The 18,234-nt window shown below is 42.8% G+C and overlaps 1 protein-coding gene and 1 long non-coding RNA gene across 2 annotated transcripts in view; both read right to left on the reverse strand.

The window, feature by feature from the left end:
- The window catches only part of PSMB7 (proteasome 20S subunit beta 7), a 53,360-nt gene extending 41,506 nt beyond the window's left edge, over positions 1 to 11,854 (reverse strand). Inside the window, exons 1-5 of the mRNA XM_079113851.1 lie at positions 11,737 to 11,854; positions 11,243 to 11,336; positions 10,111 to 10,208; positions 8,156 to 8,296; positions 4,291 to 4,406 (exon numbers count right to left, since the gene is read on the reverse strand). Of these exons, the coding sequence (XP_078969977.1) occupies positions 4,291 to 4,406; positions 8,156 to 8,296; positions 10,111 to 10,208; positions 11,243 to 11,336; positions 11,737 to 11,798 (511 nt within the window). The 5' untranslated portion in view covers positions 11,799 to 11,854. The remainder of the gene's footprint in view (positions 1 to 4,290; positions 4,407 to 8,155; positions 8,297 to 10,110; positions 10,209 to 11,242; positions 11,337 to 11,736) is intronic.
- On the reverse strand, positions 5,322 to 8,149 carry LOC306645774. Its single transcript, XR_013759719.1, has 2 exons — positions 7,906 to 8,149; positions 5,322 to 7,869 (listed from the first exon to the last, which is right to left on the reverse strand). It is a non-coding gene; the product is annotated as an uncharacterized lncRNA (long non-coding RNA).
- Positions 11,855 to 18,234: the final 6,380 nt, after the last annotated feature.

Here is an 18,234-nt window from a genome sequence, read left to right on the forward strand (position 1 = left end):
CTATATTGCAGTCTCACTTCTGCTGTACACCCACAGCACTGTTCCTCTTCATCCTTCCCCACTGCTGCTTCTGCTTCCCTCTCTATGTTACCCTCCCCCCTCCACCCCCAGCAAACTGGGCCTACTGTTCCCTGGCCACACAGATCAGCACAGGGCCTAAAGAGTCTTTCCCTTAGGCAGGGGGTGGGGCAGCTAATTTCTACTCATCCATCAAGTCTCCACATAAGTGCTGTTTCTTCCCATTGTTTCACTAATCAGACACAAAAATACCCATTGTTGGTGAGGTAGCATCCCTGTATTCCCTCCATGGGCGAGTAAACTAGTTGCCATCTTTTAGGAAGACAATTGGCAGTAGCTCTCAAAAAGTATAAGCACTGTACAGCTTATCAACTGTCACTTTTTGGGTTCGTCCAGCAGCTATACTTCCTTCCAGTCTGGGGTACTCCACCTACATATGAATGGGAGGCTAAGCTTGACCAATCAGAGGCACCCACACTTTCCTCTAAGGAGCCCTTACAAGAAAAGAGGGAAGGCAGAACTCATCCCTGGGTCTGAGGTCACTGAGGTCCAATACCAGCTGTACCATCCTACAGACTGAGGTTCCTATGCTCACCTGCCACAGTTCATACTGAAGCTTTATTTTTCACACTGTTCTTAGCCCCAAATCCAGTTATTGCCCTCCCAGTTTTGTTGTGAACCATCTGCTCCCTTAGGGAAAAAAAAAACAACTCTTCTCTCCTTAAATAACCCAGTGATTCCACTGCTTACAACAGAGAATTCTGACTGAGACATGAACATACTCCAATCCAGAAATTAAACAAGGAATTTATCTAAATCAAGTATTTACTTGTAACAAATAGATAAAGGCACTTTGTTGCAAAGCTATGAAAACCAACACATCAAAATATCCATTACTAAAAGAATGGGTCGGTAACCATGGTATAGCCAGAGAGCAATTCCATATAGTCACTGTTACGGAAATGACACGGATCTATACATGCTACTACAAACCCTTTTCAAAACAAATTAACTGTAAGGGAAGAACACTGTATTCTGTAAGGGACAAATATGCATGCTGACAGATCATAGAGAAAGAGTTGTGTGAAGATGTATCATAAAGCATTCCCTGGGGAAAAAAAGATCCCTAACACTGGTGACTTTGGAGAAGCAACAGGAACAAATATTTCTCAGATAGTACTTTGTCCCTCTTGAGTGTTTTGTCATGCTCATGAACTACTTTCAATAGAAAATGTTTTAATGTCACTCGGGAAGAAAGGACTTCCCAAACACCCATCATCCACATACACCTTCCTATTTTTCTTTTTTTTTTTTTTTGCTACTGGGGACTGAACCAAGGGACACTTACCCATTGAGCCACATCCCTACCCTTTTGTATATTTTATTTAAAGACAGGGTCTCACTAAGTTGCTTAGGGCCTCTCTAAATTGCTAAGGCTGGCTTTGAACTCATAATCCTCCTGTCTCAGCCTCCTGAGCTGCTGGGATTACAGGCATGTGCCCCTGCACCTGGGTCCTTCTTATTATTCTTTTTTTTTTTTAAGTTGTACATGGATACAATACCTTTATTTCTTTCTTTTTATGTGGTGCTGAGGATCAAACACAGTGCCTCACACGTGCTAGACAAGCAATCTACCACTGAGCCACAACCCCAGCCCTCCTTCCTATTATTCTTGACTCTTAACATTCTACTCTAGGGCACGTATCACAGTGCATTCTTTTAGATTAAGATGTATTTACCTAATGCAATCTGCCCACCAGGATACAGGTTCTGAAGTGGCACTATGATGACCACCACATTCCCAGTGCCCAGCACAAATGACACTAAATAAACACTCAGGGTGCTCTACCACTAAACTACATACATCTCCAGCCCTTTTTATTTTTTTTGAGACAGGGTTTCACCAAGTTGCCCAGGCTGGTCTCAAATTTACAATCCTCCTGCCTCAGCCTCCAGAGTCCCTGAGATTACAGGAGAGTGCCACCACGTCCAGCCTTACTCTCCTTTTAAGACTCAGCTCATAGGAAGGGAAGTTTTTCCTGAATGACTACAGTTTAGAAGTGACCCTTTCTCCCCCGGGCCCCACTCTTTATTATCTACTACCCTAGTTGGCATCTTCAACTGTCTCCTGTTGGGCGATAAATATATTGAGGGCAAAGACCTTCCATTTACCTCTGCCTGAGCTATCTGCTACAGTGACTTTACACAGAAGGCACTCAATACATAGATGAGTTAATGAACATGCAAAAATCTCAAAGAAACAATTTACCTGCATATTAAATCAGACATTGCTGTTGTCTCAATCCAGTTTAGAATTCCAAAAACAAACTTTTTTATTTTTTATAACTTTTATTATCTATTTTTATGTGGTGCTGAGGATTGAACCCAGTGCCTCATACATGCTAGGTGAGCGCTCTACCAGTGAGCCACAACCCCAGCCTCCAAAAGTAACCTTCTGAGGATTGTTTCTTTTTTCTTTTTCTTTCTGTGTTTCTAGGGTACTTGAAGGTAGGGGTATCAGGGATTGAACCCAGGTAAGCTATTCCCCTAGTTCTTTTTATATTTTTTTTAATTTTTGAGACAGGGTTTCACTAAATTTCCCAGGGCACCCTCAAACTTTCAATCCTCCTGTCTCAGCCTTCCAGGCCGCTGGGATTGCAGGTGTGTGCCACCATGCCTGGCAGAACTGTTTCCAAAGGGAAGTACTTCATAAACCCAGAGTTGTACACCCATCATCCTGAAGTCAAACCACACTTGGAAAGGCACAAAATCACTGCAATGAGGGCAAAGCACAAAGCAGGGTCTCAGAGGTGAAACAAGCAGACACATCTGTGTGACTACTCACTGTCAACAACTTTTCCAAAATTCAGCTTTGTAAAGAAAAATTACAGTTCAAAAACAAAGAAACTAATTCAATTTTCCTATTTTGAAAATGAAATGTCTTTGTATTAATGGTAAATTTACTGAAATTGATGATTTTATCAAGGTAATGGAAAAGAACACCTTGAAAGATTTAGAGGTGGGGAGCTATTTACTCTCAAATGATTCCATACGTGAAAAATAATGGTAATGATAATGATGACGATGATGTTAAATGTGTAATATAAAATGTTAACTGATGAATCTGGGTAAATGATTCCTCATATGCTGTCAACTTTTCTGTGTATGATATTATTCTTCTACCAAGTTTGAAATTTTTCAGGTCAAAAACAATGAAACTGTGCTGGGGTTGTGGCTCAGTAGTAGAGCACTTGCCTAGCATGTGTAAGGCACTGGGTTCGATCCTCAGCACCACATATAAATAAATGAATAAAATAAAGGTCTATCAACAACTAAAAAAAAAAATTTTTTTAATGAAACTATCCAATAGAAAACAACCTTCATCTTTACCAACACTTAAAGGTATTAGATGGTGAGAAATAAAAACAATACTTCAGTAGAAATAAAAACTACACTTGAATAAACAATTCTAAAATTACTCTAAGTATCTTCATTTTAAAATAATTACAAAGTTCCATCCCTATGGTATCTGAGGGTAAATCATTCTCTCCAACAAACAGGGAACATCTGTTATAGAAAACCTTGTAAGAAGCTAAATAACACAACGGAAGAGCAAAGTCTCAAATTGGCAATTTCCAATATTCAAGGCAGCAGTCTTCTAGCTGAGGAGTCAAGACAACCAAAACAGAAAATGTAAGCGGTAAACAATTGGGAGAAATACCAGCTGTATGACTACTTAAATTTTTGGACCTATACCATCTGACTCAGAAATTTAACAAAAATGTTAGAATCTGAAAAGTCCTAATTCTTCTAAATATAATTTTATCACTTTTTTAAAAAATGGGATCATTTAAAGAAAATTCTCTCATCTAGCAGTGCTGAAACACAAACATAAAAATTTACTACTATTTACAGGCCAGGCACTGGAGATTCTTTATATACAGTTCTAGTCATGAAAAGCACCTGGTGTGTAGGGGACATTGACATTTCACAGGTGAGGAAATCAAGGCTCAAGGTGGAACCAAACACCCAGGATTCCTCAGACACAAAATAGTAAAGAGGGACCACAGTCACTCCAGCTTTAAAAATAAAAACAGAAACCCACTCTCTGTTATATATCAAGTATAATTCATAGAAAACATTCAATAAATATTTATTGAATAAATCAAAGCACTGAATTTCACTGCCTCCTTTAATAGCAACAGACCACATTTCAAGAGACCAACTTGGCAATAAGAGAATTCTGAAACGTGAAGAAAACATCATACTTACCCATGGTGACATAAGGCAACTTATCAGTTGACCCATGAGGATAGATGCTGTAGAGATGAGGTCCAGTAACATCTACGCCCCCTAAAACTAGGGCTGCACCAATGTAACCTTGATATCTGGTGATCAGAGTATGCACAAGGAAAAAAACATGAGTGTGCATGGCATCACTGTAACTTAACCAAAAGCTGCATGCGAATTCAGACAAAAAAAAAAACTTTTCTCATATTGTTTCATTAAGGGGTTATTATTTTTATGGGAACAAAAAGGAAAAGGGAACTAACAGTAAAGGGACACCTATGATCAGTCACTATAGACCGTATATTATGAAGTATTCCACATGCCTCATTTCAGCTCCAACTCAGCCTCCTTTAAAAGAGGGCAATATCACCAGCTCAGTGGCCCAGGCCTGTAATCCTAGAAACTCAGGAGGCTGAAGCGGGACAATCCCAAGTTTGAGGTCAGCCAAAAAATATAAAAAAGGATCTGGGGATGTAGTTCAGTGGCAAAACACCACTGGGTTCAATCCCAAGTATCCCCCCCTCAAAAAAAAGTACTATCATTCCCACTTTAGAGATGAGAAAATCAACCCAGAGATATTAAGTACTTGCTCTGTGTCTAAGAGTCAAGTTTAGCTTACTCCAAAGATCAGAGGCACTGTTGCCTTCACACCTCTCTCTGATCAGCAGATAAGCCCTCTTCAGAGTTAATGAGGGGCTGCCAAGCTGAGCTTTTCAGCTATTCTAAAAACCAACCTCATCACAGCCTCATGAAAAAAATGGCTCACGTCAAAATCACCTTTCCTTTGAATAAATCTGTTAACTCAAATCACAGATATGAGCTCACACTGAATAAAAGAGGAAAGCATTTCATCACTTAGGAACATGAATGACAACTCCAGGAGAGCCTCGAAACCACTGCTCCCACCACTGCACAAAGCTGTACCTCCTCAGGAATACAGAGGAACATACTTCCCTCCTCACTCCACTTGTGCATGTCATCTGTTCCTCTGAACTCTGTCCATGGTTGGCTAATTTACCATTTCTATAGATTCTTTTCCCTGTATTTGGTTCAGCTGCCATTAGAATTGCTATGCTGGATAAAAAAGCTGGACTTAAACTTTACTGTGATTCTTCAGCTCCTTGAAAAGTGAAACCCACATATGCTGAACTTGTCATGATATTTAAAACTGATATAAATAAATTAACATAAAGACCAAAAAGTCATAGTTTTAGACTAAGAAATAGCTACATATCAAGAAGCATTTGGTAAACAGAAGAGTCAAGTCCAGTATTTCCCATCTTTTGATTACCCAACTGTTATTTCAAAAAAAGTCTTCCACCTTTAAGTGAAAAATTCAGTAACAAGAAAGAATCTTAGAGGCAGCCTGAAAAGGGAACAAAGGTCCATACAGCAGGGAGCAACTGGCCCAAAGCCATCAAAAATTATAATATTGATCAATTGTTCTTAAAACACTATTTCGTAGACCCCTTTGAAAACCTGATTAAGACTCTGGACCCCTTCCCCATAACAAGAGTACAGAAGATTTTTTTGCCCGTTTCTGGAGGTTCGAGATCTCCAGAACTCCTCCATGGATTCAAGGAAAGAACTCCTGATTCTAAGCTGGCCTACTAACAGGAGCAAGATGCATAACACAGCATTACGTGAACAGGGTAAGTTACAAAACAACACACAGAATGGATGCCATTCTTGTTAATGTGTGAATATCAGAGTATAAGTACAGAATGAAAGATCTGAAAAAATAAAGCTTGAAGATTTTCAGGCCCCTTTGTAGGCACTATCATAAGCCTTGCTTCTTTATTCCTTTACCCCTCAAAAGAAAGACAAACTAGTATCTTTGTTTTACTGAGAAACTATTTACAAAAGATGAGGTAAACCATGTGGCTGGCAGTGATGTAGACAGGACTTGAACCAAAGTGCTAAAATAAAATCCTAGGCTTCTTTTCCCCTTTCACCACTCTGATTCACTTCATGTACCTCACCAAAAATGACTACAGAGCATAAAAGATTAAACTATCCTGGCTTAAATTTTCACATGTTCCTCTCAAAACTATTTGATAAAATTTGATTTTTACAAAGTGTTATTAAACTACAAATGATAAAACACTGAAAAAAACAAACTTCAAAATTCCTAAAATATTCTACGGAGTAACTTAAATATTTGCTAAACTATTTTTTTAAATGTTGACAGACCTTTATTTTATTCATTCATTAAATATGTGGTGCTGAAAATAGAACCCAGTGTCTCACATGCTAGGCAAGCACTCTACCACTGAATCATAACCCCAGCCCCTCTGCTAAACTATTTTGCTAAATGCATTAAACAATGTTGCAAGGAATCTTGAAATATTATATTATTTGTGGCAACTCTGGAAGTTTAAAAATTGTTTTAAATGTAATAAGCCACATTAGCCACCAGAGGGAGCATTATATTTAAAATTTAAATCGACAAATGTCTGTGGCACTCAGTAGGTGTCCTTCAACAAGCTCTACTCACAATGCAACCAACAATTTATTTGGTTGGCAATAATTTCCTAGATCATAATGATTCAGTGAAGGAATTACATATAATAGGTTTCCTACCCACAGGATGCTAAGTCTTGGTTTTCTCATCTGTAAAATGGAAGCTATACAAATATCCTTGCAGCATATATACTACTAAGAACCCAGAACAAGACACAGATAAGGACCCCCAAGGCAAAGGTCATGTAAGAAACAAAGTGAAATGAACCCGGAGGAATTATGACAGAACATATTTCATTTGTAAGGTGGCATCCACCACTCAGTTCCAGATCTTTCTTTCTGAATTCTTTTCCAAGCCAGAAACTCATTTTTTTAATTCAAATCTCCCAATTTATAAATCGACCACTCTTTTTTTTAAACGCTGCATGACCTAAGTAAACTTCTCTAAAGATCATGGCCTATGACCTACCAGTTTATCATCTTTCTATTCTTGCTTCCCTTTAATTCTCACAATAATCTCTAGGGGCATGTATCATGATGCCCATTCCACATATAAGAAAAAAAAAAAAAAAATTCACTAAAAGTGAGTCAGGTCTCAAAAGAAGTCAGTATTCCCACTCAAAACTAAATGCCCAGCCTACTTCCACTATAATGCACTGCCTCTCTTACATAGAGCAAATGAGAATATGGACTTAAGATGTGAAAACTGTCAAGCCCTACACAAACAAAGTAATGATGTGATCATAAAAGAAGAAAAACAAAACTACTCAGCATAGGGTGAAGTTCAGGTCAGGCAAGTCACTACATGTCTATAAGCCTGGATCTACTCCCTTATAAACAGGAGACAGAAAGAGTTCCTCTCACAGAGTTAAAGGATAAGCGAGATCAGGCATAAAGCACTTTAGCATAGGGCCTAGAGTCGAATTAGGGACAGATAAAGGTCAGCTAATATCAATAATTATTATACTCACTCACTACACTCAACTACAAGTATCACTATTCACTGCATTGTTTTTTTGCTCCTAAAAAAGGGAGAAGAAAAAATCATTTGTGTGGACAGTGGGATTTGTTAAGACAAACTCAAAGGTTCCCCCAGCTCTCACTCTCTTACTATGAGCAAAAAGTTGCTCCTACCCAGTAATATCCTATACTTCAGGATTTATTTATGTGATTTATTCAGGGGGAAAAAATATCAGATCCCATCAATTCAAATGTACTACCAAATACCTTCTGAAATTAAATTGGCTTTTTAATAACAATTGACTTCTGAAATAAAATGTGTACTTTTGAATGTTTTTTCCCTAGCTTCCAGGTTTCCTTTGGCTAAATCTCTAATACATGAGAAGAGATGCTACAAAGAAAAATCCCTGTCCTGGAACCTTACCTGAAAAGCATCTGCTTCAGCATCCGATTGGCCGTTACAACTCTGGGAAGGCGGCCAGTGGAGAGGGAGTGGAGCTCCAAATTGGAAGAAATGAGCTGGGTTGTCATGTCTGTGTCTGCTGCTGTCCCAGCACCACAACAACTAAAAAATATGATGAGAAATTTAGCTGACATTCAATTACCAAGGGGCTCAATTAGAAGTGGAGCTTCCTGGATCACTTACATGTAGTTCAGGTATACAAAGGTGTTAAGTATATCTGCAATGCAACTACTCTAACCAATCTTAAGTAAACACACAAATGAGAACACACATCCAATTATATGCAAATATGTTCTCTACAGCCCACTGGCACATTTCAAAATCATTGGTTTCTGTGACACTAACAGAGTACACATCTTACTAATACTGCAAACATATCCAGTTGTACAAAAAACCAAGGTGTGTTAAGGTCTGGCATTCAACATCTATGAAGTATTTACTACGAGGTACCAGTCATAAAATCAAGCACTGGAAATGAAGAAAATATAATTTAGGCTAGGTGTGGTGGCACACAGCTATAATCCCAGAGACTCAGGAGGCTGAAGCAGGAGAATCGCAAATTCAAGACCAGTCTCAGAAGTTTAGCAAGGCTGGAATCAACCTAAAAAGACCCTGACTCAAACTAAAAAATAAAAAGAGCTGGGATTTAGCTCAGTGGAAGAGCAACCCTGGATTCAATCTCCAGTACCAAAAAAAGAAAATACAACTTGGTTCTTAATTTCAAAATTGAATGGATGAGACAGACAAAAACTGTAATATACCACATCATATGTACAGTAAGTACAAAATGTATATTACAAAAACTATAATATACCACATCATATGTATAAGTACAAAATGCTATGAGAAACTAGAGAAGAGACTAATTCTGATCATTAACAAAGATTTTCTATGAGCTGAATTTGAAAAAACAAAAACATTCTACAAGGGGCCTGGGATGTAGCTTGGTGTTAAAAGGGGCTTGTCTGGCAGGCCCAAGGCTCTGTGTTTGATCCACAGCAACAAGCACAGGACACACGCACACACCTCTCTCTCTCTCTCTAAGCAGAGAGGCTGGCATAACCAAAGGTGAAATAGCTTGGAAATAAGGGAAACAGAAGAATAGGAGTAGGAGGAAATAGGGGCAGTACAAGAGTAACTAGAGCATAGGGCAATGGCAGCTAAAAGGTAAGCTTTTTGTGACACTTAAAAGGTAAGCTTTTCATGACATTTAAGACCTCGTATAGGTCTTAAATGTCATGCTACAATTTTGACTTTATCCTGCAAATAAAGTGAAAATGTGAAAAGTCTCTTGAAAAGTTTTAAAAGAAAAGGGACATAATCAGATTTGTGTTTTACAAAATCTGGTAGAACTGAACAGTAAATAATATGCTGGAGAAGGGACCAGAGGCACTGACCACTTAAATAACAACTCCGATATTCCAGCTGAGGGAAAAAAAAACACAGAATATCAGTCTTAGCAGAGGGAAGGATAGGAGAGAATGGATTCAAGAGTTAGACTAGAAGCAGTGGCACACGCCTGTAATCCCAGCGGCTAGGGAGGCTAAGGTAGGAGGATGACGAGTTCAAAGCCAGCCTCAACAAAAGCAAGGTGCTAAGCAACTCAGTGAGACCTTGTCTCTAAATAAAACACAAAACAGGCCTGGGGATGTGGCTCAGTGGTTCAGTGCCCCTGAGTTCAATCCCTGGTACCAAAAATATAAATAAATAAATGTCAAAAGGCAGAACTGGCTACCAAATGAACTGGAGACCGAAAAGAGGACTTGTAAATGACTTAGGTGACAGGTAGGTAGAAATAACATTTAAAGGAAACAGAAAATACGCCGAACAACAGGTTTTAGTGAGAAGGACAATAAGTTCAATTGTAACCCCGACATTTGAAAATTTAAGAGCTATTCAAACTAATCACTACTTACTAAATATTAGGAGATATAAAGTGAATTTTTGAACAGTTCTTGTCAGCAACAACCATCCCTTCGGTAGCTCTTGTATCTGCTCCAAGAACTATCCCATCCTATTAAAAAAACAAAAAGTTTTAAATATTTTACACATATTAGCCACAGTTCTCCATTCCAGTCAGAGAAAACAATGTTGGCCATACCCTGCTCCCACAATCCCACACCCCCAAAACTCCACCAAAATTATTGTTCTATACACTCAGAATCAACAAAGGCTTCTTAATAAATAGTACAGCTTGAATTCTGAGTAGACATTAAGAATTATCACTCCCACTTTCTACTGACATTCAGTTAATTCCTTATAAATCACAGAGCTAACCTGAGCAAAATCTGGGTTAAGTCCCAGAAATCCTCCTATTAAAATAGGCACCTCTGCCAATTTGTTTTTAAAATGTGTCACTTTTCATCTGTAACATTATTTTTTAAATTTTTTTTAGCTATCAATGGACCTATATTTTATTTATTTATTTATTTATTTATATGTGTTGCCCATAATTGAACCCAGAGCCGCACACATGCCAGGCAAGTGCTCTACCACTGAGCCACAACCCCAGTCCCGTCTGTAACATTATTCATCACCTCTTTTGGCCTTAACAACAATTTAAGGCAAGAGTTATCTTCATCTGATGGATGGAAAAGGTATAGCCACCAGAAAAAACATGAACTATCCCAAAGTGGAAGCAAAATAAAAATGTGAGACCTAACCCCAAATTCTGTACTCTCCTATGATATCATCCAGCTTCCTAAAGTAACTATCAAAAACTTTGAGGAGGGCTGGGGTTGTAGCTCAGTGGTAGAGAGATTTCCTAGCATGTGTGAGGCACTGGATTCCATTCTCAGCACCACATATAAATAAATAAATAAAAGTCCACTGACAACTTAAAAATAACAAAAAAAACTCTGAGGAAAGAATATAAACGGTTAAGCGCACAAAACTCCTTGACAAAAGCAGTCTCTTCTAAAAGACTTTTTCCTGATGCTCTCTATAATATTTGCCCTTCCAGACTCAGCTGAAAAAGCTAAAGGAGTCCAAGTGGCCTGGTTCCTGTTATCAGTTATTCATTGCAGCTTTTGATCTGTCAGGGCTTACCTTATAGACCACCCCCGCGATGGTGGTGCCAGTTTTCCGGGCTTTTGGAAGCTTATACCCCTTCTTCGCAAAGTCGGCCTCCAAGATGGCATTCCTGGGAGCAAATGTGGAAACAAGAGAACTGAAGAAGACCACACTGAGCAGTCATGGCACGAAGTGAATTCAGGAAAATTACCATCTACTTTCACCTCCATCTGATCAATGAATCCTCCGACCATCAGCACTATCGCCCCTTCTTTCAGGTAAGTCTCAGAGAGGGCCGACAACTCGCCTATACTGAGGGAGACGGACCGTGTCCCCGAGCGCTGGGAAAGTAAGAGGGCCGACCGGGCCTCAAGAGAAACCCACGCTCAGGCCGATTCCCCTGAGTCACACGGCCGCGGGCCGGGTCATCCACCCTTCGCTCGCAGTTTCCCGAAGTGGCCGTGGCCCAGCCCCGACCCCGGCACTGCACTCCTACTCCCGCCCAGAACGCAACCCGGGCACGGTCGAACCTGCGGCAGTTCTCAAAAGAGAATCCTCCAACCGGTGGCTCATATACCGACACAGCCGCCATCTTCCCGAGAAAGTATTTCCGGGCCGGAGGAGGAGCCAACAAAAAAGAGCAGAGCACTTCCGGCGCCCCCGGCAACCGGGACTGAAGGGGCGGGGCAATCTGCGAGCCAGAATGATTGATCTTAGAGTCCTGATTCCTAGAGAGGCCCGGAAATGTTTGTGTGTGTAGCGCCTCAAGTGGCACGGGGGAGAAACTGACACCCATCATAAGGAAAAAATTTGTGATAAACGCGACCACCACCAGGTTCACACCAGACCTGTTTCTGTCATTAATTGGGCTCCCCAGTGCTTCTGAGTCGTTCACACCCAAGTCCCAGACACAGCCCCACCCCCTTCTTGCATTGGGCAAGTCCCTTCAGCTCTCTGAATCTGTTCTCAATGAACACATGCCTTCTCCAAAAAGCGGATAAGTTCATGAGAAGATGCTCCATGCCATTAGTTACCAGAGAAATGCAAATGAAAATCACAGTGTGACACTGCTTTGCACCCACTAGGATGGCTATACTCAGGAAGACAGAAAAATCACAAGGCTGGAGAGAATGTGAAAAAATTAGTACTCTCATTTGTGGCTGGCAGGAATGTAAAACGGTGCGTCTGCTCCAAAAAAGTATTTGGCCATTGCCTGAAAAGTATTACCCTCTTAGATATATACCCATGAGAACTAAGAAGTATGTTCCCAAAAGCTTGTACACTAATATACATAGCAACATTATTCAAGATAGCCAAATAATGAAAACAACCCAAATAGCCATAAAAATGGATAAACAAAATGTGGTATATCCATATAGCAGAATATTATTCAGCAATAGAAAGGAAGAAGTACATACTATGGCAAGGATGAACCTTGAAAACATTAAGCTAAGGTAAAGAAACGAGGCATAAAAAGGTCACATATTGCACAATTCCAGTGATATTCATATATATATGTGCATAAAAATTGTACATTTTATATATATATGAAATGTCCTTAATAGGCAAATTCATAGAAACAGAGAGCAAATTGCTAAAGACTGGGGAAGAAGGACTAGGGAATGACTGTTTAATGGGTATAGTATTTGGGGGGGTGATGAAAATGTTCTGGAGTTAGTGGTAAAGGTTGTACAAAATATGACTATGCTAAAACACTGAATTATCACACTTTAAAATAGTTAAGATAGTGAATTTCATTATGTAAATTTTACCTTTAAAAGGTTGCTATATTGTGCATGGAAATCATCTATACTGGCACATAGCAGTTTCTCAGAAATAGCTATTATTGTTAATACAGTAATTTCCTCCTGCCAACAATGCTAGGAGGTAGCTCTGTAATTCAACTCATTTTACTAATGGAATTTAAGGCTCATTGATGTGAGGTGACTTGCTCAAACTTACATAGTAAATCAATGACAGTCTCGATGACATTTGAATTATTATAGAGGTGGGGCCTTCTGGGAAACTGAGGCGACATGAAGACCATCCACTCCCCTTCAAACTCTGATTCTTGCGATCAAGTTAGAAAGATCTCAGACATGTCGCTCAGAGGAACAGAAATGAGTTTATTGAAGGGTTAGGAAAAGGGAAAGAGTAAACTGCCAAGGGAGAGAGTGGGTCCCAGAGAGGAGAGGAACCACATGCCTTTCCTGCACTCCAATTTTGTTGGGGATCCCAGAGAAGTTTCCAGAGAGTCCCACCCAGGTCAACCTCTTGACTTTTGACTGACAGCAAGATAACATCAGACTTTCAAGTTCCCACTGCCATGGCAACTCTGTCACCTTGGTCCATGCTGACCAGTTCTAATTGAATTCTTGACCACAGATTTTTTTTACAGATTTCATGATTAGAAGGAATTACCCTTATCTCCTGGAGTTTCAGAATCTGATGTATGAAAGGGTCACAAAAGTCCCCCCCTTCAGGATAATTTGGGCCCCTCTTATTGACATTATTTCAGGTCTGCATTTCTCCTGCAGTGAACAGGTAGCTTGCTGAGGAATGTGATATGACCTGTCCACTTAAGCAAAGCACAGCTGCAGGTAAATTGCTTATTAGAAAATAAAGCATATGGAGTCAGCACATGGGCCCATTTTATAGAATTATTCTCTTAACCTCATGTTCCCACCATTCACACCTGTCTGTCCCCTAACAGAAGAATTAATTTAGTCACTCAGCAAACATTTATTGAACACCTACTATGCATCAGACTTGGTTCCAGGAGCAAATGAATGAATGAATGACATTCTAAGTACCTACAACCAGTGTGTATCACAGGCACATAGTCAAGAAATATTTGCCAAAGGTTGAATTCCCTTTTGTTACATCTCTGGGTCTTTTTATAAATAAGGACAATAAATTCATATTTTGAAGTCCTGGCCCCTCAATATGTGGTACTATTTGGAAATAAGGGATAATCAAGTTAAAATGAGGTTAGGAGAGTGGATCCTCATCCAACCTAACTTGAGCTGAGGGGAAATGTGAAGCACATAGGCAGGACACCATGTGAGGACCAAGACAGACGGGTGACACGTGTCAAGCCTAGACCACCAAAGGTCACCATCAAGTCCCCAGAACCTGCGTGAGAAGCATAGGCCAGGTTCTCCCTCACAGCCTCAGAAGGACTGGGTTTTGTTGACACTCTGATTTTCTGACTTCCTAAACGGAGGAGGGTGAGCTTATGGGACAAGAAGTCCAGAGGGACAAACAGGAAAGACAAAATTAAACCAAAACTTCTGGACATCATTTTTAGGAACCAGGAATGAGTATTCTGTAGCTGCAGTAAAGAGAAGCAGAGCAGAGTCACAGGACAGCTGTGTCCCGCCATAGGGTCTGATGGGAGCCAAAGGAGCCAGAGAAGTGGAGGGTGCCCGTGGTTTGTCTGTGCGGCATTTCTCCTCTCACCTGGGCTTCTTTGATATCATTCTGTGCCAGGCAGAGCTGAGAAGGTGGCATTGCCTCCCCTAATGGCCTTTGGAAATGGCCCAGCAGAGGCAGCCAGAGCCCAGCAGAGGGCGACCAAGAGCCTCCAGGCGGCCTGGGACTGGGAGGTGCGTGAGGAAGCCCCAGGCCCAGCCAACCAGAGTCAGCCCTGGGCAAGGGCAGGCTGCAGCCCCAGTAACCTTCCCAGAGCCACCCTAGATCCCCACACTCAGACTCTTGCTCAACCTCCTTGTCCAGATGACTGCAGTTTCCTGGGACTGCAGCCCAGCCCAGAATACCCTTCTCTCAGTCTAGACATAGTCCCCTTACTTCATGGCCATTTCACCAAGCCTGGTTTACCAGGGACTACCACTTCTGGATATGGCTGTGCCCTCAAGAGAGTCATCAGGCTCTCTAGGCCTCAATTCCCAAATAACAGTTATTCAACAGTCCTTGAGAGCACTCAGTGACATGCGCTCCATCTTAACCACTTTATATACAGGACCGCAGGATCAACTCAGCCATCTAGAATGTGCCAAACACTGGGAAAACAGAAAGTCAAGAGCAGACACAGTGCCTGCCTGCAGGGAGCTAGTGATCCCTAAGGACTGGGCATCATGCCCAACTTTACAGACGAGGCCTCTGAAGCCTGAAGAGGTGAAGTCACTGGCTTGAGGTCACACAGCTGATAAATGGTGAATGAAAGCTCAACCACAACCCGCCCAGCCCACACCAGACATGGCACCACCACCAGCACCCCTGACAATTTGGCCCAACTAGAACTGGGGCTCCCAAGTTCTCAGGGGTTTTTCCAGAGCAAAAGCAAGGTTTTGTCCTCCAGGGCTCCCACCCCAATTCAGCTAGTGACTGGCTGTGTGACCTTAGGCTGGTCTCTTTACCTCTATGAATCTCAGTCTCTTAGTTTGTAAAATGAGAGAACATCACCACATCTGCCTGATCAATTGTAAGCACCTCACTCAGTTGTTCGTTCATTCAGTATTTAGTAAGTTCCTCCTAGGTGCCAGTCTTTGTGCCAGCTCCATGCCAGATCACAGCCTTGGTCTAAGGACTGTACCAATGTGATAAGTGACATAAGAGACATATACCCACACACAGCACAGGGAAGAGTTCCCAAGTCTGCCTGAGGCAGCAGGTGGACACTCAAAGGACAGGAGTTCGCACCAAGGCCAGGAGACCAGAGAGGACATTCCATGCAGCTGTGCTCGGCCCCAGCATCACCCTGGATTTTTCCAGGGCCAGGCAAGCAGCAGCCTCCACCCACCCAATTTGCAGGCTGCACAGGAACCCAGTGTGGGACAGGGCCAAGAGGGCCCAGCCCCGACCTCTGTCAGGATACACACACCCGAGGGGGCTCTGCACAAGCAGACTTGGCCATCTTCCCATTGCAGAGAAAGCAGCCCATGATGCTCCTGGTTGCTATGGCAACTGGGCCCTTGTTTTTTTTCTTCTTCGTAAATAAGCTATAAATAGACAGGGCAAACCTGGGCGCCTTCCTTTGCATGAATTAGTGCAGCTGCTCCAGGTTCCAGGGCCCCTGGCCCAGAACCCAGATGCCAAGCCTCACTGCATAGCCAGCAGACACAGCTCCAGTGTCAGGGAAACCCAGGCACACGGCATCTGCCCCAGAGTCTACCAGGGCACCTAGGGCACCCATCTGAGACCCACAGAACCCCGAGCACTGTGATCAGGCCTGGGCTGGGTGGGCCCTGACTTTGGCAGCCCCAGTGAATGATAAGCAGGAGTGCGCATGCCCACTCTCCTCTCCAGACCTGGGCAAGCCACGTGGAGTCGCAAGGCTGCCCCGACTCCCATAGCATGTTACAGCTGACCCTCCTTCCCTACCTGTTTTCATCATCCTGATTACAGTGCTTCGTTGAAACCTCCCCATAGCCAGGAATGTGCTAAACCCCTTCCAGGCCACCACCCTGTGAATGACCCCGACTGCCCTATGAGATTTCCCACTCACACATGGGAACCCTCCACTAGAGAGAGGAACTGTCTGATCCAAGGTAACACAGCTGATTAGCAAGTCCAAAGTTCTTGCCTTTAACCCAAACCTTGGGTGTCCACACATCTGATTCTCTTACCAGCCCCTGAGAGAAGTAATGGCAGGTGGGACCCATTAAGTGGGGAAGGAACAGAAAAAGGAACGAAACTCTGAAGTATCGGAGGCTGGCCCATGGCCACACAGTGGGGGACAGTCAAGACTGTCTTGAGCCCTGGAGGGTAGACTGCAAATATTGGGTTCCTTCTCCCCATAGAGAAGATTCAGGGAGACACCATTACCCTGCCAGTGAGGGAGGTTCCCTGGAGGAAGTGAAACTGAGATGAGGTCTTGGAAGGTGACTGTGGAGAGCAGGGAAAAGCCCTCCAGACAAGGGGACAGCTTGCATGACAGCACGTTGGGTAGAGAAAAGCAGGCAGATCCATGCAATTACAGGTCAGGTGAGGCAGAAGAGGTAAGGCCCGCAATCTGAGCATGCCCCAGTGGTGCCTGTCCCAAGGGAACTGGGGAGCTGTGGGAGGTGCTTAGGCAAAGAAGCACCACGACCTCTCTTGGAGAATGGGATGGCCTCTTGACACAGGGAGTTGGAGCAATGTCATCCAAGGACCAGGCACTGACCAGCGGTCCAGGGAGGCTTCCTCCATGGGCCTTGCAGTGACCTCCTGGAACTCTCCCCCACCATGCCCAGTCCCATCCAGCTCTATTACCTTCCCCATGGTTCCGCACTGCCTTGCTCTTCCACAGTCCGGCCAGTGCTGCCTATAAATTCATTCCTTCATTCATTCAGGTGTTCCTTCATCAAACTTCAGTCCTGTGTCTGATGCTGCACCAGCCATAGGCACAGAAAGACTCTGCCCTTGAGAGAAACAGACACAGAAATAAATAGGAAAGTTCAAGAAGGGCTACGTGGGATTCACAGAGACTCAAGGGAGAGAGAAGTCAACTCCCCAGGGGAGGAAAAGAGTCAGCAAATGCTTCTAGGAAAATTGCAGGTGGTAAACAGAACTCTGAAGATGTAGGGTGCTCGGCCGCAGGGAGCAGAGAAGGGTGTCCAGATGGGGAACTGCCCGAGTGGACACGGGCCACACACGGGGCACACTGGGGAGCAGAAACTGGGAGGACATCAAAGGGATGATCAGCAGGGACACAGGCAGAGCCAAGGCTGGCTGGCAGGGCCAAGGGCCATCCCAGGGTGGGAGCTGGGGACCAGGTGATCCCTCGGTGTGCTGTGCATCCGTTGTGGCAGCAGGAACAGGGAGAGGCTGGAAAGGAGAAAGCAGGGAGGAGAGGAAGTCGCCTGAGCGAGGGTGGTGGCAGGAAGAACAGTGAGGGAACACTCTCCAAGCTGGTACCAGACATCAGATAAGATGCCAGATACCAGGTCAGGTTGAAGGTTGGATATGAGGGGCAGGAAGAAGGAGTCCACATTGTCCTCTGGGTATCTGACTTGGTGGCAGCACGAAGGTCCCCATGTGTGCCTTACGACCAACCTGGGGTGGAGACAGAGAAGCAGGAGTCCTCC

This window comes from Sciurus vulgaris (assembly GCF_902686455.1).
Source record: "Sciurus vulgaris genome assembly, chromosome: 15".
NCBI lineage: Eukaryota > Metazoa > Chordata > Mammalia > Rodentia > Sciuridae > Sciurus > Sciurus vulgaris.